Below are 27,559 nucleotides of genomic sequence, written 5' to 3'. Positions count from 1 at the left end.
TTTCTTTTCTTTTCTTTCTTTCTTTCTTTTTTTATTTAAAGTTTTTCTTTTTCAGTTTTTTGAGACAGGGTCTCTCTGCATAGCCTTGGCTGTCCTGGACTTGCTTTGTAGACCACGCTGGCCTTGAACTCACAGCTATCCACCTGCCTCTGCCTCCTGAGTGCTGGGATTAAAGGTGTGCACCACCACACCTGGCCTCCTTTCTTTCTTTGCAAATGTTGTTGCTTTAATAAAATAACTGCAGTAAATCAGGACTAAAGGAAAGAGCTTTGACTGAAGAAAGCAATGTGGTGGTGTTAGTGGGGTGAGGCCATTTCTCCCACACTTTCTCCCTCATCTCTGGCTGAGGAGGGAGTCTATGTCTTTCAGAAGAAAGCCAGCATGGAACATTCTTCTTGAAAGCCACAGACCTCACAGCTTGTGGGCACCTAGTGCTGTCAGCTATGGATCTGGAAGTTTAGTGGCCTCTTTCCCACAATCCTCTGCTTCACCTGTCTGCTTCTGTGGCGCCAGTAGGCGCTCTCAAGGGGAGGGGCAGAGAGCAGTAAACATACAACACAGATGCTGGTGGGCAGCTCAGCCGGGCCACCGCAGAAGACCAGCCTCTTGTCCTGGAGCCCTCAGTCTAACCAGCAACTGTAGTGGTGTGGAGAAGCAGAGCCAGGCGCTTGCTGGCCAGCCAGCTTAATCAGAAAGCCCCAGCTCAATGAGAGGGGGCCAAAAAGCCAAGGTGGGCAGATCAACAGCACTCTGATGTTGGCTACAGCTGATCACAAAGTGAGGCCTTCAGGCCCAGAAGCATCTTGCTACTAGATTGAGCAGCTATTAGCCACACAGAGCAGCGACACCATTGTACACCAGAAGCGAAGTGACGGGAGTGTGAAGCGGCCTGACTCAAGATGGGGAAGAGGAGCCCAGCTCAGTCCTACACTCTACGCGCTAAGCATTTTCTGCCTCTCGGAGGCTGTTGCCCTCTGGTCCTCATCTGAGTTTCTGTTTTCCTCTTTATACCTTGGGACCTTTCAAGGTTATCTTCAGTGAAAGGAGACAGCCATAAGGTGCGCCCTGCCTCATGAAGTGCGTCTGCTGCAGCATTTCTAACTTCCCCGAATAATGTTTTCCCACAGGACACGAGGGGACCTTGCTTTGTGCGCAGGTTCTTTCTCCCCGTTTCAGAGGGTTAGTGCATTATCATCATGGTGAGAACAAGGCGGAGCCCAGGCAGACACGGTGCTGGAGAAGGAGTTTTACAGCTTGATCAGCAGGCAGCAGGGAGAGGGAGGGAGGGAGGATGGGAGGAAGGGGAGGGGGTAGGAGAGAACCTCTGGGCTTCTCGATAGTTAGTTTGCTTTAGGGATATGGCTCCTCATAGGTCAACCAGTCCCCAGTGGGTGCCCCACACCCAGGAGTATATATGGACAACACAAATTGGTTAAGATGAGTTAGTTTTAAAAAATGAATAAATAGCCTTTAATCCCAGCCCTCGGGAGGCAGAGGCAGAGGCAGAGGCAGAGGCAGGCAAGTCCAGGACAACCAAGGCGAACACAGAGAGACTCTGTCTCAAAAACCCAAAAATAAATAAATAAATAAATAAATAAATAAATAGAGGACAGGAAGTTGGGGGTGTGGTAGGAAGGTGTCGGTGGATCTGGGAGTAGTTGGGGAGTAAACATGAGCAAAATACATTATATGAATTAGTGAAATGTATGGAGACTTCATTATTTCGGCTGGGAATAAAGGCAGAGCCATCTTCCGAAGACTGGGGGCTTACTTGTTCCCCAGTCTCCCCCCGAGTGAGTGAAGAAAGTTACCTAAATCTTAGTCAGGGTGCTAAACGCCAGTGTGTGCAGCAGCGTCTCATCTGTGGGAGACAGATTGGGATAGATGAAAGCGGGGTTGATGGCCAGCGCAGGAGGAAGTAGATTATGCCAGGAAGTCGGATGTGGGCAGGAGTGACACCGTGGGGAGAAGTGAGCCTGACTTTCCAGGAGGCACAAGCAAGACACACAGGAGAGCCCATTACCTTGTATACAGGGGCAGACAGAAGGGTGTCCTGTGAGCCTCTGTCACTCCCGTGCCCTGACTGTGTAGATGGCAGGGCCACAGAAAGGCGCACCCCAGCCTTGGCAGTCCTTTGAAGATACCATCATAGATCCTTCCTTCAACTGAGCACTGGAGCCCTCTGGGAGGAGAGGGTGCCCCACCTGTGGCATCAGCAGTCCCAAGGACCTCAGAGCACAGGCCAGCCACCCTCCCGCGGACTGTTCTCGGTTGGATGCAGATCACCACCGTCCTGGGGTTGTGACAATGTGGTGTTGCAGGGCACCAAACCAGAGCCCGCACAGGGTGGGCTGGGCTGAGTTCCAGTGGAAAAGCCATAAGCTACAGCTGGCTCACTGCTTGCCCAGGCTTTCACGGTGGACGGGAGAGGTAGGTGGTGAGCCTCTCGAAGGCTTGGCTTCTGTGTAGCTTCGGCCCTGTTCAGGATATCCAGGTGTGTGGGATTGCCATGTGTTTGTGATTGGGTAATCTGAGAAAGGTGCTTTCTTTTCTTTTCTTTCTTTCTTTTTCTTTTTTAATTTGTTACATGGGAACAAGCCAACAGGTGGGTTTGGATTGAGTCGGAGAATGAAGCTGTTTTCAGAATGCTTTGTTTGTCTCAGAACATTCTGAGCCGTTGTTGAGACTGGTTGTGTTTCAGTGGGCATGTTCTTTCCAGGTCAAAGAGTTCCCTTTAGTCCGAGTTAAGTCTCCTCTTTGCTGGCTGGGGAGCAAATACACCAGTTTAGATTTTATTTTGCTAGCTGATAGCTATCTTTAAGGATCTCCTAGGGTGGTTATTTGGATTCTGTTTTTGCTGTGTATGAGAGAAACAGTTATTTGAGGTTCCTGACCCTATTTTCAGTTGATGGGTTTTTTTCCCCTGCAGTTTGGCTTCAATCCTGATGGAATTGTAGCCTATAACTTGGTGCAGAGCATTCTTTTCCTACGCTCCAGGAAGTAAAAAATATTGTCTGACGGGTGATGTTGCTTGTTGCTGCTGCTGGTGTGTCAGTGTGTGTCAGTGTGTATGTGTGTGTGTACCCATGTGTGTATGTATTGACCTCACATGTCATTTTTCTCAGGCCCTGAGACAGTTTCCCACTGACCCTGAAAGGGGTGGGTATTGATTAGGCCATAGACCAACATCACAGGTTTTTTCTCAGGCTCCGTCCATCCTTCTTTAAGATAGTTTCTTGCTGAACCCGGAGTCACCAAGCGTGCTAAGCTGGCTGCTCAGTGAGCACTAGGTAGCCCCAGTCTCTGTTGTCCTTGTGCTGGAATAACAAATACATGCTGCCATGCATAGTCTCTCTCAAAAGCCATGGCTTCTGCAGAGCAGACTCAGCTCCATAATGCTTGTGGGGCAGGCGCTTGGCCAGACAAGCCCTTCCCTAGTCACAACATTGTCTTCATTACCCGTCTCCTCTCATTTTTAAAAGACCTTTCTCCTGGTTAAGGTTTTTCTCTTGGTTCAATTTCTCCTTTGCATGTTGGCCTGTAGTGGAAATTTTGGTTTCTTAAAAAACACCAACCAACCAACCAAACCCCTCACTTACGCTATGTTAACATGCTTTTGTTTCAATCCCAAGTATGGGATTTTAGTTTGAGCTTTAGATTGTCCACAGCTGATAACTGCCTTGTGAGGGGTGTGGTCTTTGTCAGCTGGTAATGGCCTGCCTTGTGGGGGGAGGGCATGGTCTTTGCCAGCTGCAGTTGGTTTAATTCTGAGGGTTTAAAATAGGAGTGCTCAGAGGGAGAGAGGGAGAGAGAAAAGGAGAGAAAGCCAGAGAAAGAGAGAAAAAGAGAGAAAGAGAGTGCAGTGGCTTGGAGAGAATAGAGAGAGATGTTTCTGTGTGGCAGATTGGCGAGGACGGACAGAGAGAGAAAAGGTGGTGGCCTGGAGGAGACAGGGCTTGGAGGACGTCACTCCCAGACACACGTACACACTTCAATGAATTTGGTCCCCAGATTTGTTTAAAGTTACTCTGGCTTCCAGTGTGTTATGCTGACAGCAGGTGAGATGGAGCAGTGGGAGGTGTGGTGGAGATGGAAGTCACCTGATGGTGCTCCACAGGACCCCAGCTCCCAGCTCAGCTCAGCCTCTGCAGCTGCCACCGCCTCCTTTAGTCTGTTGGCACAGAGGACAGTGGCTTTCTTAGACTTCTCAGCTCTTCCTTGTCTTATAGCCAATTCTGTTTACCTTCTTGGTTTAAAGACTTGGGACAGTTTGTATTTGTGTTGTACAACAGGTGTTCACTTGTGTGTGCTTGTCTACATCTGTTTTGAGAGCAAGCTAGTTTTAAGTGTGTGGGTATGTATGTATGCATTTACATGGGTGTTCGTGGTGTGTGTATGTGTGTGTGTGAGTGTTTGTGTGTGTGTGGTACCTTTGGGTGGCATACTGAGGAACACTGTCCAGTTCTGTTGAGCTAGGATCTCACTGGCCCGGAGCTCACCACCTAGGCCTGGCTGGCTGGCTGCCCGTCTGGCGAGCGAGCACCATGGATTCTCCTCTCCAGCCTCTCGGGCACTGGTGGGACAGGAGCGCCACACCTGGCGGGTTTCATCGTCCTGGGTGTCAGACTCAGGTTCTCTTGTGTACAAAGCGAGCGCTTTACCAACTGAGCTGTCCCTCAGCATGAGCAAGTTATTTTAATTATTAATAAAAATCAATACAATTATTAACAATGTTACAACACTTTCTGAATATTTCATAATGTTTTCTAAGATAATTTCCTTCAATATTCACAAAGCGATTATTATAATTAGGAAAACTAACAACTTCTAACATTTATTTGATACATATTCCATAGTAACAGTTTTCGATTAGTCCCCAACTTGTCTTTTATGATGGCTTTAAGCTTCTTTGCGTGAATTAGGCGTGAAGGTGCAGGCCTATAATCTAGGTCACCTGCTCAAGGAATACCTGCTTGGACTATATAGAGCAAATTTAAGGCCAGCTTTTGAAACTGAGTGAGGCTCGGTGTTAAGCTGGGGACATACCTGAGTCTCTTAGAATGCTTACATAGCATACTGAGCACCCCGGTTCATTCCTAAGTACTACAGCCTTTTAAAATAATTATGTTGTATTTTGAATGGAAAATGGGGTCTTGTTCAGCTAGATGTGAACTCCAACATTGGGCCACGTTCCAAGCCTGACTTTTCAGTTTTTTAAAAAAGTTCTCACAAGGATTCCGACGAGAACCACACTGGAATATCATGACGCTTTTTAGTCCCTTTCATCTTGAACAGTTCCCCTGTTGTTTTAAAATGACAGACTAGTTACACTTTTTTCCTTGAATAAAATTTGGGCCACCAAACCCTACCATTGCCTAGCTTCTTAGCTGTTGACATCGGATGGTGTTCACCCCTCCCAAGCATGTGACCACATGGTACAGAAATGGTGCCATTAGGTGCTTTTTAGTATGCCACTTCCCCCGTATGCACTTCGGCAGGCGCTACCCGCAAACACGAGTGTGCTTTTACTTAACGTTGCTCACACTGAGGCTCATTATTTAATATGACAATTTTCTTTTCTTTTTTCTTTTTTTAAAGATTTATTTATTATTATGTATACAGTGCTCTACCTGCATGTCCACCTGCAGGGCAGAAGACGGCACCAGATCACATTATAGATGGTTGTGAGCTACTATGTGGTTGCTGGGAGTTGAACTCAGGACCTCTGGAAGAGCAGCCAGTGCTCTTAACCTCTGAGCCATCTCTGCAGCCCCTGTGACGTTTCTTTGACCATCCCTTTCACAGGATAAAAAAAAAAAGGTTTACTTATTTATTATGTATACCGTGTCTAGCTTGTATATACACATGCAGGCCAGAAGAGGACACCATATCTCATTATAGATGGTTGTGAACCATCATATGGTTGCTGGGCATTGAACTCAGGACCTTTGGAAGAGCAGTCAATGCCCTTAACCTCTGAGCCATCTCTCCAGGCCCCTTTCACAGGGTTTTGTCTTTAGTGCCCTATGTTGCATTTAGCTTAGCCAAAGTGGATTCTCTTTCTCTAGATTTTACATTTTTATCTTATGTGTATGGATGTTTTTTGCCTGCCTGTGTGAATTTGCATCATACACTGTGTCCCCAGGGGCCAGAAGAGGGCGTCAGACAGAACTGGAACTGGAGTTACAGTTATGAGCCTCCTTGTGGGTTCCAGAAACCAAAGTTGGGTCCTCTGGAAGAGCTGTTTGTGTTCTTAACCGAGTCATCTCTCTGCCAGTCCCAGGCCTTTTCTTTAAAGTTCGGCTTAGTTGTGTTTCTAAAAAGCATCTTACATTTTGTGTCTGTCTGATTGTTCGTTGGGTTGTCCGCTCCCTGGAGTGCTGGGGAGGTTCCTGCTGCCCCCAGTAGGATGGACGTGAGGGCTATGTCAAGAGTCCCTGCTCCCCCTCGGTGTGGAGTGAGGGAGAAATCAGGCCTCCACACCCGTCCTTATGGCAGCCCCCTCCCGGGTGCCCTGTGATGCCTGCTTCTGAAGGAAAAGACGAGCAAAGTTATTTTTTGAACCTGGGCTTTCCCCTTCCCCCCATGCCTCTTTCCTTTTTGATTAATAAGTGGCTGTGTCCATTCTGTGGAGTGACAGGTTTGTGGCTTACATGGGTGGTGTTAAGGCATTAGCGTGGGGGTGGGGAAGTGTATATGCGTATCAGTCACTCCCAAAGAGGGATGCAGGTCATTTCATTGTCAGATGTCACTTGTGTTCATGTCCTCCGCCCCTGTTGAGAAGGCAACTAGGTGTGTGTACACTTTAACAGTGTTACCACAGCCAGCTGGCAGCTAGTTTTATAAGTTTAAGGCAAAGCCATGCATTTAAGTGGAAGTGTGATTGAACTCAGGCAAGGCCTGCCATGAAATGCCACTGTTCCATGAAACAAGCCTCAGGTTAGACCACCTGTTTAAAATGTCTGTTTTGGCTACACACATTGGAGAGAGAGTTACAGTGTTACCTAGAGTGAAGGGGGTTGGAGACATAGTTACAGTGTTACCTAGAGTGAAGGGGTTGGAGAGATAGTTACAGTGTTGCCTAGAGTGAAGGGGGTTGGAGACATAGTTACAGTGTTACCTAGAGTGAAGGGGGTTGGAGACATAGTTACAGTGTTACCTAGAGTGAAGGGGGTTGGAGACATAGTTACAGTGTTACCTAGAGTGAAGGGGGTTGGAGAGATAGTTACAGTGTTACCTAGAGTGAAAGGGGTACTTCCTTTCACAGGTTCTACCAGCTTTCAAGAATGAGATGTTTTCTCTTTGTTTAGTCATTAGCAACAGTGGCTTCATTTGTGTTGGGGATGTAATTAACCTTGTAGCTAATTGGTTCAAAGGATGCTTAGTGTTAAGTACTTGTCTGTAATCATTTAAAGAAAGTTCTCAGTTTTCTGTTTGGTCTGTGTGTCAGTCTATTATCTATCTACCATCTATGCTCTATCAGTCCTCTATCTGTCTGTCTGTCTATCTATCTATCTATCTATCTATCTATCTATCTATCTATCTATCCATGTCCAAGTATGCCAGTGAGTGAAAGCTGCCTTCTACCACCATATTTGTGCACAAATTGCTTTTATTATTTTTTACTGACTTTTTAAATAGTTTCTCACTGTTTAGTTGGCGGACTCTATCCATTGTTCAGTGTGTGTTTTCCTTTCTCTCTACCCCAGAAAATCAGTCTTGGATCCTCTTGACAGTGCGTGCTCCTCTTATATACATATGCTTATTAGTAGACGGCTTTCCACCCACTGTAGTCATGGTTTTGGCTAGGTGAAAACCTTCACAGTGGAATGCTGCTTGTAGCCGAGCCACGTGGCCCTCTTTCCACATGCGTGCCATCCTGAAGCCTTCTGAGCTCAGACCCCTAACTCTGCCCCAGTCAGCGGACACACATTTCACCTCGAGATCCTGGGGGCTTGCTTCTAGCTGGGTCACGCTCTGTCTCTGCCTCCTGGCAGCTTTCTGCCGTCTTGTTCTCACGCAGCGTCAATCTCCCAGTGGTCCTAGTCCAGGGAGGTCCCTTCCTTCACACTGTCTGCTTCCTAAGCTGTGCCACTCTTGCTCGTAGCCTATTTCTTGTTTTGTTGGAACACGTCTTCTAGCACTTTCCAGAGAAAGGTACAGTGAAGGTTATCTGTCTAAAAATAGAACAAAACAAAATTCTTCTTTCTATCTTTAAGTTTTACAAAAGGCAAGGCATGGCCTTCTACGATCCATGGCGCTTCCTGAGGAACCTTGAAGCCACTGGAGGCTCTCATTTGCTTCCTGCTGGTGATTTTTCTGTTTCCTATTTAAGTTTTGAAATTTGGGCATCATCTGCCGCCAAGCCTCAGTTTGTTTGGTAGAGCCCACATGGTGAAGGAGACAAACTACAAGTTATTTTGTCACACACACACACACACACACACACACACACGCACACGCACACACACACACACACGGCTCTAGACTTACAAGCACGGCAAGCACACACAGGTCCTTCTTTCCCTTGACCTCCGGCCTGCACCTCAGGAGCGCTGGGATTACGGGCATGCCCCACCACACCAGGCGGGACCCCAGGGCTTCGTGCTTGCCAGCAGGCACTCTACCCAACAAGCTCCAGGCTCTTCCCAGGGAGCAGTCTCTGTTAGCAGTGGGCTGGTGTGACAAGCTGGATGCATTCCAACTGTCATGTAATTACTCAATATTTTGGCGGGGATTTTCGTGTTTTGACACACCGCGTGTACTATGTTGGGGCCCAAGGCTCCTGCTTTCTTTGTAGGTCTAACAGGAGCAGGTGGCATTTGTAGTCACTCCTCTAGTCCTGACTGGTGCGAGGTGTGACAGGATAACAGTGCCTCCCTCTGTTGTGGCTGCACTTACCCCATACCTATGTCCATTATTTGACAACTGTATGATTTCTTAAGAGGTATGTTCTACACAAAGGTATTTTTACACAAAGATATGAAAAGGTAGGTATTTTGTATTCAAAGCATATCTGCAGGAGGTGTTCTTGAATTTTGGGGTGGATAATATCAGTTTCCCTCCCCCCTTTTTCTAATCATTTTAAGTGTTTTTTGAGATTACAACATAATCACAACATTAATTCCACCCGTCTCCTCCCTCCACAGCCTCTTATATACCCCTCCTAACTCTCCTTACATTCATGGCCCTTTTCACTGTTGTTGCATGTACGTATACATGTAACCCAGCTATGACTTGTTCAGTGCTCTTCCGTGTCTTCGGCTTTTCTTCTGCCTCCGAGGATTCCTCCTGTGGCCCAGAACATATAAGTCAGGGAAGCCTGTGTGTTGTGTGTTCATGTCTCTGTATGTGTTTGTGTGTGTGTAGTTTGTATCTCTATGAATGATGTGTGTGTTGTTTGTATATATGTATGTATCTGGTGTGTTTGTATAGTTTGTATCTCTGTGTATGGTTGTGTGTGTGTGTGTGTGTGCTTGTATGTATGTATCTGATTGTGTGTGTGTAGTTTGTATCTCTGTGTATGGTGTGTGTGTGTGTCTGTGTATGTTCGTATGTATCTGGTGTGTTCGTGTGTGTGTAGTTTGTATCTGTGTATGGTGTGTGTATGTGTGCTTGTATGTATCTGGCTTGTTTGTGTGTGTGTTTTAGTTTGTATCTTTGTGTATGGTGTGTGTGTGTATTTGTATGTATCTGGCATGTTCGTGTGTGTGTGTGTGTGTGTGTGTGTGTGTGTGTGTGTGTGTGTAGTTTGTATCTCTGTGTATGGGGTGTGTATGTTTTCATTCCAGATGAGCAGTTCCCTTTACCGAGGTCCCAGTAGCTGAGGTTGCTTTCATGGTCCTGCTTATGGTATTGACCAGAAAGGTCTGAGCTGCTTGTCCCTCTGGCTAAACAGCGACAAGGATAGTAATTCCATTTCTGTGACATACGTCATGCGTTAGTGGATCTGAGACATGCATGAGAGTGCTGATGTCTGCCCCTACCTTGTAACGTGTAGATCTGGTGGAGTCTGTGTTTTAGCTGTTGCTCATCCATCCTTTGTCTTCAAGAGAAAATTGTATCAAATATCCCTTCATAGGAAAAAACAGGGTCAACACAATTTTTGGGTAGCACTTCTGTGTTTTTGGGAAATTGGTTCATGACAGTCACCCAGTTTCCTGTGTTTCCATATGAGCATGTACGTGTGGGCTGGGTTTGACCTTTTTGAACATAGGCTCACAGCACAGCCTTCTCAGTCCGTGTGCCAGTGTGCCAGCAGCTCTGCCAGCTCTTTCAGTTCTGTTTGAGAGGAGCATATTCACTCCCTGGGCTGGGCAATGTACTATCTGCAGATGAGCAGACGCGAGGTTTCAGATGCAGAACGTTCGCTGCTTAGTCAAGCGTTTCTACTTTGAGGCGCTTCTTGCATAGTTTGTATATCAGACAGCGGAAAGTCTGATCTGCTCTCGAGGAATCAGTGTCTCTGAGGCCACAAGGTTTCCTGTCACAACAACCGGCAGCATGGAGCCAAGGGAAAGAGTCTGTGTGAGTGACGCAGTCACAGAGGAAGAGGAAAGCCGACTCTACCGCGCGTTGAGCCTTGTCTGAAGTTTTAACTGGCTGTAATATTATTTGATATTCCTTTTAATGGTCAGGAAGTTATTCGAGTTTAAATTATCGAGTTCCCTTTCAGTGATGCTGATGTATTTGGGCTTTTCTGCTCTTTTCAGGATCCAAACTACTGGATACAGGTTCATCGCCTGGAGCACGGGGATGGAGGGATTCTCGACCTGGATGACATCCTCTGTGACGTCGCTGACGACAAGGACAGAGTGAGTTCATGGCTGGGGCAGTCTGGTCCAATGCGAGCGGTGGGGAGGGACCCTTCCTTCTGTGCTATAGAAACATAGATGAAAAGTTACATGGGCCCCCCCACTCTCAACCTCATCGCCTCGATGCCAGGCCATAATGCTTTCCCTGATACCAGGATTTAATGCTCAAGCTTTAGTATTTTTAAGTGGCGATGTTTACAATGGAAACGCAACGACGTAGTCTTTGGCACTTTCCTTTTTCCTTTTTGCCAAACACAACCTCTTCCTTGACAGCACAGGTCCCATCACTATGAAGATCTTGTTTCTCATCTTGTCAGGGATCCTGGGGTTTTATAGGCCATTGTGATGACTGCCCTAATGTGAGCTGCTGACCTGTCAGGTGCTGCAGGCTCCCCGCTGCCTCTGGTCCGTGTTTCTTCACTACCAGCTTGAAGGCAGCCTTACACGTTCATGCCTCGCACGTTCACGTCGCAGCCGTAGCAGCACCTCCCAGGTTACTCATGCCCCGCTGACTGGCTGGAGGGAAGGGAGGACAGTGTCTCCTAGTGTGAGGGAAACCTGTGGCTGGGCGTTTGGCTCTGCATGTAGAAGTCAGCAGATTATTTTTATTTTTTATTTTTTATTAAAATTCATCTATTTATTATTATGCTCTGCCTGCATGGACACCTGCAGAAGAGGGCATCAGGTGACATCATAGATGGTTGTGAGCCACCATGTGGTTGCTGGGAATTGAACTCGGGACCTCTGGAAGAACAGGCAGTGCCCTTAACCTCTGAGCCATCTCTCCAGCCCGATTATTTTTATTTTTATTTTTATTCATTAACAGTTTCTTACCCACACCTCCAGTTGTGTTTGGCTTGAGCAGGAATTGCACAAGGGCTCATAGCCACAGACTGAGTTGTATTGCCACAGCTGTGCGGAGGTAGCTGGAGGTGGCCGCGTGTCCTCATCGCCCTCGGGTGGTCGCACGGGCATCAGGCCAGCCAGGCCGCTTTCGGAGGCCAGAGGACCCTGACTGGGGTTCTGCCTCGCTCTCCGTCCACGTTAGCCTGGGCTCGGGTGGTGAGCACAGCTGGTGACTCTTGCTCAAATCCATGTTGATGCCATCCTTGCTCTGGATCGGACAGAAAAACATACATATTTTCTTGAAATCCAAAGAAAAACAAAAATGCCATTACAAATCCTGAGAAATTCAAGGATGCTGACTTTCCAGCCCCTGTGACCATGGGGTTTGTCTTTTGTGGCTACCCAGGACCAGGAACAAACTGTGTCAAAAAAATCCAAGTCTTCCAGCGTGCCTGTGACTTGGTGATGGTTTCCTCGGGCACCATTCCTCGCATTTGGAGTTCTCCCTTAGCAGAGGAGACTGTCACGTGATCTCCTGAGAGCACTGTCAGGGGAGCGGAAGCCGTGGTCGGCTTATTTGCTCAGTTCTGAAGCTGAGAGCAACTTTGGGGACCTGAAGAATTCAGGGTGCTCTCTCCAACCACAGTGCCAGAAAGCCACTGCTGCACTGACTGTTCTATCATTTTGTTTTGTTTTGTTTTATCTCTCTTATTTTCCTGATCCTCTTTTTCTGCTGTCCGTACTGTGTGCTCTGCACCTTCTGGGCAGATTGTAATGGAACTCCACTACGTTAAGAGAGTCGTTTCTTAGACCTTTGGGGCGATTTATCATTCACCACCAATTGGAAGCCGTGCACACTGCAGTGTGTGATGGTGCAGAACCAGGAGCAAGGCACACTAGATTTGATCGCTGGAGGCTTTGCATACCCAGATCATACGATTAGGAAACCACACATTTGGCTTTGTAGTCTTGCGTAAATCGGCCGATAGTAAATCCATAATTCTTTAGTGTTAGAAAAAGTTTGAAGTTTTAGTATGTATAATTGTTTGTAGTTTCAGACCATAATTCTTGGAATAAACTTCTAAGTAGACTGATAAAGAATACAACATGCCCAAGTGGGAAATAACTTTTTTTTTTTTTTAGGCAAGGTTTTTCTGTGTAGCCTCAGCTGTCCTAGACTCGCTTTGTAGGCCAGGCTGGCCTCAAACTCACAGTGACCCGCCTGCCTCTGCCTCCTGAGTGCTGGGATTAAAGGCGTGCACCACCACACCCAGCAAGAAATAACTTAAATCACTGTTTTCTTTGCTGAGAAATAATTGATTTTTGGCTTCTCAGGTTGAAGGGCCCATTAAAGGTTGTAGCTAAAAACTCTCATTTACAGTTCTGGGCTAAGGATGTGGCTCAGGATGCTTGCCTAGCAGGCTCAGATTCTGGGTTCTGTCCCCAGCACCCCATAAATTAGATGCGGTGGTGCCATCTGTAATCCCAGCTTTGGGAGGATCAGGTGCTCAAGATCATCCTTGGTTGCGTAACACGTTTGAGATGAGCAACAGAGTACATGGGACCCTGTCTCAAAGGACTAATCCCCCCGCCCTACCCTACACCCCCGGCAAGACCACAGAGGGCAGTATTCAGTGAGCGCGGTGTGGTGTGGGTGCATACTCGGCCAAGGGTGGGCAGGACCACTTCTTCAGGCAGAACAAGCTTCAGAATCTGAGGGTTGCGTTTCGAGAGACCTCGCACATCTCCAGCCTGTGTTACAGGATCCTAGTGTTTTCTAATTAGTGCCTTCATTTTCTCTACCAACACCCTTTGAAACGGGGACTTAATGGCTTTAGAAGTCGGCCAGTTGTATAGTGAGGACGCGGGCTTGGTTTTGAGTGGCTTGTGCTCCCTGGCCAGCAGCACATACTTAGAAACCTTTAGCTGTTTATGGGAATCTGGATCCAGTTGACTTCGTTACTGAGCTCATACTTTTCCTTTGATACTTTATTCAAAGATGCTGGACGTAGCAAGCCAGCATCATTGTTTTCTTTATGTGTGGTCACTAAATTCCTTGCTCTTCAAAAGAGGTGAATCTGCAGAATCAAGTGCATTTATCTCGCACTATTATTTAGGTCATAACATGGACTTTCACGGCTCTCCATGCTACCAGAGGACTCTTTAGTAACTGTAGGTTTCGTAGAGTTGGAGAGCCAGCTTCAGACACTACCATGCCCACTGGAGAAATCCGTCCTCACTATTCTTCCTCTCTAGAGTCGCTTCTCTAGGCCCACCATGATCAGAAATGAACGGTGTGTGTGTGTGTGTGTGTGTGTGTGTGTGTGTGTGTGTGTATGTGGTGTGTGTGTGTATGTGTGTGTATGTGGTGTGTGTGTGGTGTGTGTCTCTCTGTGTGTGTATGTGGTGTGTGTGCGTGTGTGTGTGTGTGTGTGTGTGTGTGTGTGTGTGATGTGAAGGGGATTTATCAGCATGCCTTACATGACCCACATCAGGTAGCCCAACAGGGTCTGTCTTACACTGGAGAAACTGAGAATCTAGTAGTTGCTCCGTTCACAGGGCTGGGTGTCTCAGCAGGTCCAATTTGGCACCGAAAGTCTGGATGATTCCCAGAGAGTTGCTTATCTTAAGTCAGCATTAGAAACCTGAAGAAGCTGGCTTTAGTGGCAAAAGGATAGATGAACTTGCCAGCAAGAGTGAGGCAAGTACGCCAAAAGCAAGGTTTCCTTCCTGCATGATCTTTTATATGAGCTGTCACGAGAAGGTTCTGCCCACATTTAGGGCGTCTTCCTGTTTGAAATAACCTCATTAAGAAACTCCACCTTTAATCCCAGCACTCGGGAGGCAGAGGCAGGCGGATCGCTGTGAGTTCGAGGCCAGCCTGGACTACAAAGTGAGTCCAGGGCAGTCAAGGCTACACAGAGAAATCCTGTCTCGAAAAACAAAAACAAACAAACAAACAAAACAAAACAACAACAAAAAAAAAGGCTGCAAAGCCGGGCGTGATGGCGCACGCCTATAATCCCAGCACTCAGGAGGCAGAGGCAGGTGGATCGCTGTGAGTTTGAGGCCAGCCTGGTCTACAAAGCGAGTCCAGGACAGCCAAGGCTACACAGAGAAACCCTGTCTCAAAAAACCAAAAAATAAAAAATAAAAAAAAAATAAATAAATAAAAATAAATAAATAAATAAATAAAATAAAATTTAAAAAAAAGAAAGAAACTCCCTTCCTGGAGTGTCCAGTGTCATTTTCATCCAGTCAAGTTGGCAACCGAGAGTAGCCACCAAAAGTCTTGTCAACTTGACACCCAATCATATTTCCTTTTGTCATGCTTAATTTCCAAATGAAAACAATAATAAAGTCAGAATTCCTCCTACAATGATCTTGCATACAACCACAAATGCACTATGTGTTTTGAGTAGGTGGCAACACCCTGAGGAATGTTGTCTTTTAGTGTCTCAAAACTTTAAATACGATAGTTTTCAGAGTCCCAACACTTAACCACTGTGACATTATCTCAACTGATGTTAAGAAACAGGACAGAAAACATAAAAATCTGCACAGTTTATGTGTATATATGCACATACTTTAATCTATCTTGTGGAGGAATGTCTTGAGTGGATGTAACAACTGTCAATAAAGTGCTGTTTAGCCAATCAGCTGGGCAGAAGGACATAAAGTGGAAGGCGGGACTTCCAGGAGAGTGGGCAGAGCCAAGATTGCCGGTTGAGAGGAAAGAGGGATGGTTGGCGGTTGACAGGGAAGGAGAGAGAAGTCTCCCAGGATCATAGTGGCAAGTGCTTGGGATAAATGTATGTTTTGGGGTTTAGAGTAGTTTATGTTACTTATGTAGATTTGTATCAGTTTAGATTCTGCCTGGCTTAGTGCTTGCAGCTTTAAAGTATGTTTCAGTCTCTCTGTCTCAGTTATTGGCTTCGTAGGCCGAACCTATATAATTTACTGTAACACTATCTGTCTGTCTATCTATCAGCAGAGTACATGGGAGAGAAGCACCTTACATTCCTCATTTCTGCCCCTGGCCGTGTGGCCTTGCCTGGTGTTTATAGCCGCCTTCCTCTACTACCCACTCTGTGTTTCCCCCACTCTCTGCAAGAACCTCAGCCAGTCTTGGCTCTGTTCTCGGAAAGGTGACCCGTATTTTCATCTTTTAAGTGCCCTTTGTCATCTGCCTGGATTAGTCTGTGGTAGCTTCCCATTGACGTCAATAACAGGACACGGTGGCCCCAAGAGATGCCCTGGGGGGGGTCTCCTGCACGCCAGACATGGGCTTTCTTACCTCGGTTGTGGAGGAGCGATCCAGTTTCCTCTCAGTCACATGGATCAATCACCTCTCCTCACAGTTACTTTTCTCTTAGCGCTCTTGGTTTAAGGGCATCAGAAGCCTAACGTGGAGAGGGGGAACATCTGACCTTCCGGTTCAGTGGAGTGGTTTATGTGCCCCCAGTGGAATCACCCCACACACGGAAAACAAAGTTCCTAGACCACCGGATCCTTAAAAAGTCACTGGAACAGCAAGCTTTTTTTTTTTTTTTTTTAAAAGCAGGTCACTATGGACAATTGTGCGTGCACCATCCCCAATTCCAATTGCTGAACTGGTGAATCCTGGCCATAGGAGAGACAGTACCATGCATCGGCCACTAATTCAAGGCAGATAGCACCTTTTGGAAAGACCTGTACCAGCCCCCAGGCTATCGACACCTAATCCTTTCATGCCGTGAGTGTGACTTTATAAAGGGCATTTCACTGTCCTATCAGGTGTTCTCCTTCAGGGTAGCGAAGAACATGGTAAAACCAGTGAGTGTTGTCACCATGGGCACTGCAACACTTCTTTGCCTATGAAGTGAGTTTTTTGGTGAGAAGCAATACTGTGTGGAATACCATGACGGTAGATACGGCATCATGTAAGTCCACAGATAGTCGCTTTTGGCAGAAGCGTTTTGTGTATGAAAGGCAAATCCATAGCCAGAACACGTTTGTATTCTGGTAAGGACAAAGTGCTCTTTTTCTCAGTGACGGAAGTGGTGTTGTATAGTCAACCTTGACACCAAGTTGCTAGCTGGTCACCCCCCAGAGTGGTGCCGTATTGGGAGCTCGGTTTTGGTCCCTGCTGCTGGCAGGTCTGGCATCCAGCAGGAGCTCTAGCCAGGTCATCTTTGGCAAGTTGAAGTCCATGTCACTGAGCCCGCACACAGCCTCCGTCTCAGCCATCATGGCTGCCCTGTCCATGGTTCTGTTGGACAATGGCAGGAGTGGAACAGGTCAAGTGCCCACAGAATGGCTGATCCTGTCTGCTTGTTACTGAACACCTTCCCTATGAAAGTTACCTTCCGATGAGCATTCCCACGGGGCACGCGTGTCTTCACACCGTCCGTCTTTTCCAGACAGTTCTGCCCGCCCCCCCAGTTCATCTTCCCCATAGGTCTTTCTTACCAGTCAGTGTTCTGACCATCCTGCAAGGCACCTGGCTACAGCCCATGAACCAGAATTTAATTACATGTCTTGCAAAATGTGTGACCATGTGTCCCGCCTGGCATTCTGCCACTGTGAAGATTTCTCTCCGTGGGTGTCCTTTGGGGTTGTCCCAGAAAGAGGCTGTAGTTGTCTGCAGCTCTCCACATCTTAATTGTGTCTGCGTGGTGGGTAAGCCATACCCTAACCTTTTCTTCCTCCACCAAGCAGGCACTGGGCACACCACACTGCATGAGGTTATAGGTCTGTGCTTGGAGTGGTGTAGGAGGAGCAGGAGCCATAGGCGTAGGGACAACTTTTTTTTTCTTTGTACCCTCAGCACCTTTTGTGGGCACTGTCTCACGCCCACATACCAATTCATTTGATGGATTGCCTCTTTGCAGATCTATCTTTATAATTCTCTTTGCAGATCTATCTTTATAATTCGGTGCATCAAATCACACCTAATTCATGATGGGCAGTTCAGGTTGCATAGCAACTTGGTGGCTCGTCGTCAAACATTCAGTTTCTGCTAAGGACCAATGGCAGGCCAAGAGTTGTATATCCATCAGAGAATAGTTGTTTGTAGATCGTGGCAGAACCTTGTTATAAAATCCCAAGTGTCTCTAATCATGATTCACCTAGAGGGGCTTTGTTAAGACTCCAAGGAGCATCCATGTCTGCCACTCAGGTGCCATTGGAGCTACTGGATCATGTGGTCCAAATGGTGGAAGAGCCTGCACAGCTGCCTGGACTTGTTGATACCCTGAGCCTACTCAAAGCCAGCAGGTTTCTGAGTCACTTGGTATATGGGTTGGAGGAACCACACCCAAGTGAAGAATTTGCTACTTTCAGAATCCAAACAGGCCCACTAAACTCGCTCTACTTTCTTAGTTGTGGGAGGGTCCAGGGACTTACCCCTCATGTTAGGACTATCTCCGCATGCCCACATCCCTGGAAGACAGATGGTCCAGGGACTTACCCCTCACGTTAGTACTGTCTCCGCATGCCCACATCCCTGGAAGACAGATGGTCCGGGGACTTACCCCTCATGTTAGAACTATCTCCGCATGCCCACATCCCTGGAAGACAGAAAGCCCTGGATTTTGGTTAGACTTCTCTCCCCTCCTGTTACACATTCTCATGACCAACAAGTTGAAAGTGGTCCCTGCCTCATGCCCACCTGGCTCACTCAACATAATGCCACCAATATAGTGCACCAGTCTGTTTTGTGGAAGAGACCGAAGGTCAGGATCCCTTCAAACTAGAGCTAGGCAGAAGGCTCAGTGGCTAAGAGCGCTGGTTTCCCAACACCCACATAGCAACTCACAACCATCTTAACTCCAGTTCTGGGGGTCCCGTTGTCCTGGCCTCCTTGTGCACGTCTGTCCGTCCATCCATCCATCTGTCTGTCCGTCCGTCCATCCATCCATCCATCCATCCATCCATCCATCCATCCATCCAGGGAAGCACTCATACACATAAAAACAAACAAACAAACAAAACTCAACAACAACAGTGACAAAACCCTTGAAACTAAGTTATGACGTACCACTAGGCAGTTAATTTGCCCTTGAGGTAAAACAGTTAAGGTATACTGCTGGCCTTTGCCAGCTGAAGGCAAATTGCTTTTGGTGGTCCCAGTCAATACATATCAAGAAAAAAACATTTTCTAGATCAATAGCTGTGTGTCAAGTTCTCTGCTCAAGTGAGGGCACCAGGCTCAGCTGCTGCAGCTGGGGTCACTACACGGTTAAGGTTTCAACAGTCACCTGTCGCTCTCCATGATCCATGTGTCTTCTGCCCAGGCCACATGTGGTGGCTCTCTACCCCTACATCATTGAAGTCCTTGATGTTGACATAATTTCTGCAGTCCTTCCAAGGTCTTGACACTGTGTTGGCGTAGAGGCAGCTCCAGTGGCATCCTTTTGACCTTTCCACAGGTCAGGGGACCAGTGTGGGAACTCTGTCAACTTCTGAGTTTAACTCTCTCAATTCTATGCCCTGGACCTGGGGAAATAACCACAGGACCGGTTTGGGACTCACTGGGCCCACTGTGACGTAGCTGTATTCACCACCTGATCTCCACAAACCTCTCCTCTAGTGCTTTGGGTGTCTCCTAGTATCAGCGCCAGCATAGGGCTAGTGTTCAACAGGCCCTAGCAAGTCTGATTATTTCTTTTTCCCCAAAGTACAGTTACCCTAATGGAAGGCTGTAGGTCCCTTCAAAGAAAGATGGACTCAAAGCTAACATCAAAAGTCCTTGGTATTGTAATAGGGTATTTCCTCAGGGGGATCTGGCTGGCCTCCCCTTTATTAGAGGGGTTCTTGGTCTGTGAACTGGCACCCATCTGGAAATCTGTTGATGAGCTATGCTATCTCTCCAGTGAATCCTTTATTTTGTTGGTTTTACAGTGGTAACTGATAACGGAGGGGATTTGGGGGTGATCAGATTTGTACTTGAGAAACAGCCTTCCTTGGGTATGAAGAGTGATAGCAGAGTTCTGCCCAGTTGGCAGGAGGTTTTTGCAGGAGGCAAGAGGCTGATGGGGGCCGGAGAGTGAAGGTGCCCGGGTGGGGCTGTGGTCAAGACTGGAGCACCTCTAAATAGCCAGATGGCCAGTGTGAAGCAGGAAGTACCAAAGATGGACTCTGTTGGCGTGTGAAGTGTGAGACCCCCCCACCCCCCACCCCAAGCACAGGTGCATGTATGACAGAGGTAACCTCATGAAAATCACCTTAAGACTACAGTCTATTTTTTAGGTGGCTTAAAAAAAATCTTTTATCCATGTGCGCATTTTGCCTGCATGTATGTGTGTTTGCCATGTGTCTTTCTGGTGCCCGGCAAAGCCAGAGGAGGACATGGGATATTCCGGAGCTTGTAAAGAAAGCCATGAGTCCCTGTGCATGCTGGTGACCAGACCCAGGTCCTCGACAAGAGTAGCCAGTGCTGTTGTTAATTGCTGAACCACATCTCTAGCCTCAACATGGTTTAGTTTTAGCAGAAATAGTTATGGTTGCTGGGAAAAGTTAGAATGTTTAGCACAAAGTGTTGATGTTTTCTGAGAGCAGGATGTAAGAAATATTGGGGGTCGTCTTTAAACTACCAACTTTAATTTTTTTCCCTTGACAATTGTACGTCTGCTTAGTTCCAGTAGGAAGAAAGCATTAAGTATATCTAAATATAGCTTTGGATAGAAAAATCTTTTGTGGTTTTAGCTCTTGTATGACTTAGTGTGGGGGAATGAAGATTAAAAAGTTTGATAATGTAAGCTTGAAATACTTTATAAGTAAAATTCAGTAAGTAAATGTCTTGATTAATTTCCTCCTAATGGGCTTATTTTAGTGAGGCTCTGAGGAAGGGAACATTTAACTTAGCCATCAGCAGGGAACTAAGTGGGCAGCTAATTAAATCAAAGTCATATTCCCTAGCCCTAGAATATATTCCACATCCTGGCTTGGGTACAGCATTTCAAGTGCATGGCAGAGGCACAGGTGGCAAGGGTTATGAAAAGGAGCCATGTGTCCTGTGGAGTGACAGGAAGGGCACAGGCCTCTGTGAGTGGACACACTGGTTGGTGTAAGCCTGTCCTCAGCAGTCTCAGGGAAAACTGTGGAGGTGCTGTGCTGTCCAGCGCTACCTCGTCAGGCAGGAGGGATGTGGACAGTCACTCTTCCAGCTGTGCCAGTCACCGCCAGCTTACGACTGAGCTCCTCTCGTGTTGCTTCATATACCAGGGGCATCGTGTGTTGTGGAGCCTGGAGCAACATGGCCCGCCTGCCTTTAAGCACACGCCCCCTATCCTTCCCACCCGTGGCTCTGCCGTATGAGCCCAGGAAGGTTATTTAGCCTCAGCTTTCCTATCCATAAGTGGGGGCAATGGTTAAATCTAAGAACTGACGTAATGGCTTTAGACCGTGGTTAGTCCTGGGAAAGGTTGATTGCAGGCACCGTTGGCAGTTGGTCACCAGCACGGCCAGCAGTGGTGTCCTTCCTTCAACCCCAAAGGGCTTAAAAGCAATCGTTGCCCAGGCTGTCCTGGGCATTTGTTTTTATAGGTGCTTGAGTTTCCTTTGCCTGATTTTACTTTTCTATCAGTTTCGTGAGGACTGGACCAACAGTGGAATTCATCCGTAGCTGCTGGACAAAGCATCCAGCTTTCTGCAGCTTTCCAACTTTGGCAGTTCCCAATGTAGCATCACTGTGTATGTTGATATTTTTTAAGTATTTGGAAAACTAAAGATCGCGCTGTTAAGCACTTTAGCTTCTCCCACCCCCAACTATCCCTCCCCAAAAACAACCAGACAAGGGTACAAGTCACTCACTGTTAGTTTCTTCTTCATGCACAGCTGCTGTGGGCCTGTGTGTGGAGGTCTGAGGACAGCTTGCAGGAGTTGGTTCTTTTCACCACGCGATCCTAGAGATTGGACCCAGGCCATTGGCAAATGCCTTTACCCGCCAAGCCATCTTTTGTACCTCAAATGCATGTTTCTCAACCTTTGTGTTAGGCTTGAGTATGCCCTAAAGCCTTGGTCTTAAAAATTAATTAATAAGCGTGTTTGAATGATTTGTTTATGCTAAACCCATGGTAGCAGGTGACTGCGTGCCGTGGTACATGTACGGAGGCCTCACCTCCTACCTTGATAGAGACAGTACTCATGTTTGCACCCAGCACGCCAGTGGCCTGTGAGCTTCAGCCTCCCGTGTCACCCATGACAGGAGCGTGGGAATTGCAGACCTGCCTGTGTGTGTGTCCTAGGGATTCGAACTCAGATCCTCACACCCGCAGAGCAAGTGCTTTGCCCACTGAGCCATCTCTCCCAAAGCCCTTGAGTTTTGTTATTTTCTTTTTTAACTTTTAGATTTATTTTATGTGACAGGCTTTCCTCCATGTGTGTAACTGTACTTACATGCATGTCTGGCCTTCAAGGCAATCAGCAGTGGGCATCAGATTCCTTGAAGCTGCAGTTGTTGATGGTCGTGAGCCGTCATATGGGTGTTAGGGGCTGAACTCTGTTCTTCTGCAGCAGCAGCAAGGTGCTCCTAACTTCAGAGCCATCTCTCCAGCTCTCGTTATATGTACATGCACACATACATACATACATACATATGTATATATATACAAGCACATATATATGTGTATATATCACCATTTTAATCTTGGTATAATCACCATTTTTATTGTAAATCTTCAGAGAATTCACTATTTTACAAAGACTTACGTCTCTGCTTTCTACCCCCCACCCTCCTTCTGGAAACCCTGGGAATGGACCTCAGACCAGGCGTGACTCATCAAGAGCTCTCCCACACTGCAGAGCATCCACTCAGGCCTCATATCTCCCATGGATGACCCCTTTGGAGGGGTGGCTCTGTTTGTTTTCTCCAAAGGCATCTGAGGAAGAGTGTCCTAGAGCCAGAGTGCATGGTGTAGTTATGTATTCTTCCTTCTGAATTCTCTTTATACTGCGTATGCACTTGGGCATCTGACCGTCCACTTCCCACGCACTGGAGGAGGACACCGGAAACCCAGCAGTCCTGTGGAGAGGCCCTGCATGGGCAGGAGGAGGGGGCCGGGCAGCTGTGCTGGGATCCTGTCTGGAGCCCCTGCTGCCTTGCTGCAGAGTGAGCTAACACTTCCTCGACTCCGATGGGTTTGCTCATACCCAGCCACTGCCAGGGTGTGTTGCTACACCCAGTTTTAGTCTTGACCAACTACCAAGCCTGTTTAACTGGTGAAGGGTGTTTTAATTTAGTGCTTTGGGGCCTGTCCCTGGGTGATCTGAGGTCCGCATTGCCCTGTGTAGTCTCGGCCAGCTTCCAGGGAGGACTGATCTTTATGGGTCAGCTAGAGTCTCTCTCCACCCTCTGCCCTTCCTTCCTGGGCACCCGGGAGATTGTAGACTGGATGTCTGGGCTCTGAGGACACTGAGGAACCATTTCGTTCTATAGTTAGACTTGCAGTCTGGGGGCATCTTGGCTTTTCTCACCCCTCTGATGGCTAGAAATGGCAGGCCAAGCCCGGAAGAGTCGCACGGGGAGGTATTTCTCCTTCTCTGGAGCCTCCAGGAAGGACTCGGTGAAGGCCCTGCGGCTGTCAAGGTCTTTGAACCTCAAAAGAGCCACGTCAAGAGTCATCAAAAGGCAGGTTGGTACACAACTTTCTGACCCCTTTAAACTTCCTTGAGAATTGAAAAACACCTCATTTCTTCTGTTTGTTTGTTCCTTAACATTTTCTGGAAAAGGCTTCATAATTTGAACACCTCTGCCTTTTTCAAAGTCTCACTGGTGTCTTGCTGGTGTTTTCTGTTCTCTGTTTCTGTGTGGATGTGTGTTATCTGTCTAATCACTTCTTACACAAGTGTCAGGACTGTGTCACAAGTAACATGTCAGGTCACTGGAAGACCCTAGTTTCTCAAGTGTAGTCCCCTAAGCGGGACATCAGTGGTTATATTTATATAACTGAAACGTCCTGCAAAAAGGATCAGGTAACTTCTACATGCAAGAGAGTCACTGGGCTAAAGTAAGCTCGTGTGCTCCCTTTCATAGAAGTCCCCTCTCGTCCTGGCAGTGTGGCTTATTCTCTACTTTCCACACACCAAATAAAAAACAATAGGAAGCGGGCGTGCCTGTTTGTTCTTGTCATTTTACTATCTGTATCCTGACTGTATAGATCTCAGCTGGTGCTGAAGCTTTCCTGGGCATGAGCCTCTGGCTGAGTGCTGTTTGTTTTGGGGGTCAACTTCTCAGCATTCACCAAGCCATTGCCGTCCGTGTTCTGCTCAGTCTTGAGTATCTTCAGTTTCTCCTTCCTGCCCCCCACTTCCCTGTCCACCAGAGGCCAGCTGTGTCCTGGAAGCAAGTCAGAGACATTCTGAACCCTATTTGCTTTTTTTTTTTTGCGCCTCCTCCCAAGCTCTGGGATCTTGGGGTGTGGTTTATGTAGCTTTTTGTATGCCAGATGAGCACTCTACCAGCAGAACTCAGCCTCAGCCTTCTAGCTGTTTTATCAATAGATTATATATAAAAATGTCCTAAATATTTTATAAATAATAATTTTATAAATCTCAGCAGAAATCACAATAGCAGATGTTTTGCAGTTAAATTTTTTTTTTTTTTTAGCAGTTCTGATTTATTTCTACTGGTGATATTTTGTTTCAGCCAGTGTAAAAACCTGTTACCTATTAAAGAGTTAGACCTTCTTCCCCGAGTACCTAGGCTGTGACAGGAGTGAGGAGATGAAGGCACAGCCTGGCAGCATCTCTGATGACTTCCACTGGATGAGGTTTTTTTCTCTGGAGAAGCTGCATGACTCTGAGTAGGCAGGCTGAGGGCTGGTGTGGGACGCCCGAGCGTTTCGGTCTCAGCGCATGAGTGGTTCAGAGAGGAGTCCGTAGCTGCTTTGTGGCAGTCGGGTGTCAGCCTCCAGTCCCGTCAGAATCCGGTTTGTTAATAGACCTGCGCTGTGCACACCTCCCTCCCTCCCTGCCCTAAGCCTTGCCATTACTCATGCCAGGGGTAACGAAGGCAGCGGCTGTGTTCTCCTGCTCTCGTAAAACACTCGTGTGAGCGAGTAAGTTCTGACCTGTTAGCAAGATGGTGTTAATCTTCATCTTAAAAATGACATGTGGCTTTCGGAAGGTTGCATAAGGGAGACACTCACACACGTGAAGGTGTAAGGTATTTTGTTTATGACCGTAAATAACAGTGACAAAGAAGAAAGGCAGGTTCTTTTGTTCTTAGGCATGAAGCACCCCCACCCCCACCCCACCCCTTACAGAGCACGGCTTTTCTGCTAGGAGCCAGCCATGTGGCTTATGGAAATGCCGAGCCTGGAATTATTTTATATACATTCCTGGGGAAAGGAGGTTACAAGAGTGTAATAGTCCCTCAGGTTTGTCAAGAAAATCGAGACCATGTATTTAGTGGGAAAGCTTCTGGTGGCACCAGTCTGTAGTCCCAGCTTTCTGCTGAGTGCTCAAAGCCATCCTGGGCTTTAGGGTGAGACCTCCTGTATTTACCCCAACAGAAGTGGACCTCACCAACTCGAAAACCCCATGAGAGACTGAAAATCATATGGGGACAGTTTGCTGGGTGAACAGGCTTATTTCGTAGGATGTGTGATCAAAGTTCTCAGCAAAATCTGGAAATGTTTTTCTATTTCGTATTATTTTCTGTGAGTGAGTATTCAGCTCGCTTGTACATACGTGTTTTATGGTTTGTGCTTGTGGGGTCAGAGGAGGGCACTTGATCCTCTGCAACCGGAACTCAGCGTGGCTGTGCATCACCGTCTGGGTGCTGGGAACCTTAGAGGCCTCGGGAGAGCAGCCAGGGCTCTTGAGCACCGAGCGCTCTCTTCAGCTCACTCACCTTCAAGCCCCTTTGCCCCAGCACAAAGGAGCCTTGGGTTTTTGTAGTTAATCAATTGCTATTCTATGTGAGTGTACGGAGAATAGGTGAAGACAGCACACTCAGGTGTGTGGTCTTATATTTTAGCGGGTTGGATTTAGCTTTGTGTACACAGTTGTATTTTGTAGAGACCTATGTGTATGTGTACATGCGAGCCCATGTGCTACAGGTGCTCAGTACCCTCCGAGGCTGGAGGAGGCTGTGGGAAACTGGAACTGGGGTTACAAATGATCCAGCTGCTGTGTGGGTGGCTGGGAAGTGAAGCCTGCCCCTTTAAAAGAGGAGCCAGTGCTTAGCAGCTGAGCTGCCCTTCAAGCTCCCACAGTTGTGTTTCTATGAGTCTTTTTTAAAAAATATTTTATTTAATTTTAATTTATGTGCATGTGTTGGCGTATAGGTCTCAGGTCTTGGAGTTACACATAGTTGTGAGCTCCCATGTGGGTCCTGGGAATTGAACCAGAGTCCTTTGGAAGAGCAGGCAGTGCTCTTAACCACTGAGCCATCTCTCCAGCCCCCTATGAGTCTTTATCTCCACTGTGGACACTGCCACTTGTAGTCGATGAAAACGCAGATAAATCGATGTGCAAAGGACCGCACCTTTTTGTCACAGGACAGTAGAACTTGTGTATGTTCTGGCTAAGTGTCTGTTAGCTGGCTGCTTAATGCATGCTGGTGGGCTTTTGCTTTTGTTTTTGTTTTTTATAAGGCAACAGTGATTCTTTCTGTCTTTTTCCATTTGTGAAATAGGGACAATGACTTAGACTGTTAGATAGACCATGTAAGTGTGGCTTTTCCTCTCTGGCAGAATTACTTCCTGGCCCTAGAAGAAAAGGTGGTGCTGGCAGCTGGTGTTTCCCTGACCTGCAGGAGCATGTGCTCTTGATGAGTCTTGTGACACCGTTGCGTCGTTAGGATAATAAGAACCTTAATTTCTCCTTATTCAGGTGCTGTACTTGGAGTTTTTGCTTCCTTAGCAAAACCCCAATTTTGATGTTGGTTTCTAAGTTTGTATTCAAGGGTATCCTCTAACTTTTTAAATATTTAGGCAACTAGGTAAAAATGTACATTTATCAACAGTACCCAGAATAGTTTAAAGTCACAAATCCCAAACCTGAAATATTTGCTTCCCTCCAATTGCTTTATGGCAGATACTCTTTGCTCTAAAATTAAACATTCCTTGTTGAGAAATGTCCAGCTTTTAATCATCATGGGAACAACCTAGGTAGGGGTGAGGGGGTCATAGAAAACTGTTAACTGGGCCAGGTGTGGTGGCGCATGCCTTTAATCCCAGCACTCAGGAGGCAGAGGCAGGGGGATCTCTGTGAGTTCAAGGCCAGCCTGGTCTACAAAGCGAGTCCAGGACAGCCAAGGCTACACAGAGAAACCCCGTCTCAAACTGCCCCCACAAAAAACAAAACAAAAAACCCCCAAAACCCGAAACAACAACAACAACCCCAAAAACAACAGCAAAAAACAAACTGTGAACTGGCTGAAATGGGGTATAAAATGTGATACAGACTTGGAGGAAAGAATTAATAATGTAACTTTATTCATTTGAACTATGATCGCCTTGGTTAGGATCCACACACAACCTGGATTCGGCCTCCAGCATCTCACAAACTGGATGAGATGGTGCAGGCTTGTAATTCCAGGTCTTAGCGGACACAGGGACATTGGCAATCCGAGGTCATCTTCCACTACACAGTGAGTCTGAGGCCAGCATGGGACATGTGAGACGTCACTTCAGAAACAAATGCCTCCACCCCCCCACCCCCCACCTCCCACCCCCCCCACCCCCGAAACTATGATGTCTTGGTCTCAGTGTTAATTCTTCATCCTCTCACCTTGTGTAACAGGCAGTTATTGACATGGCTGCTCAGCCCTGTAGCATAGTAACTTTTCCTTCCCCGGCCACCCCTGATAGGGGATTGATCAAGATCGGCAGAGTATTTGTAGACGTTGCAGCTGGGTGGGAGATAACACATAGACTCATTAAATGATTCTGCTTTTATGCAGCCCCACA

At 47.1% G+C, this 27,559-nt stretch overlaps 1 protein-coding gene across 24 annotated transcripts in view; it reads left to right on the top strand.

Moving 5' to 3' along the window:
- The window catches only part of PARD3 (par-3 family cell polarity regulator), a 527,701-nt gene that overhangs the window by 76,315 nt on the left and 423,827 nt on the right, over positions 1 to 27,559 (top strand). For 12 of the 24 annotated variants that reach the window (XM_084756602.1, XM_084756599.1, XM_084756604.1 and 9 more), the window contains exons 1-2: positions 2,293 to 2,430; positions 10,713 to 10,814. In XM_084756602.1, the coding sequence (XP_084612728.1) occupies positions 2,308 to 2,430; positions 10,713 to 10,814 (225 nt within the window). In that variant the 5' untranslated portion in view covers positions 2,293 to 2,307. Of the gene's footprint in view, positions 1 to 2,292; positions 2,431 to 10,712; positions 10,815 to 22,818; positions 23,276 to 27,559 lie in introns of those variants that run through there. The other 12 variants (XM_084756613.1, XM_084756601.1, XM_084756603.1 and 9 more) reach the window with 2 other exon arrangements.

Source organism: Acomys minous (genome assembly GCF_964271855.1).
Source record: "Acomys minous genome assembly, chromosome: 14".
Classification (NCBI taxonomy): domain Eukaryota; kingdom Metazoa; phylum Chordata; class Mammalia; order Rodentia; family Muridae; genus Acomys; species Acomys minous.
The sequence above is the reverse complement of the archived record's forward strand: the minus strand, read 5'-3'. Positions and strand labels throughout refer to the sequence as shown.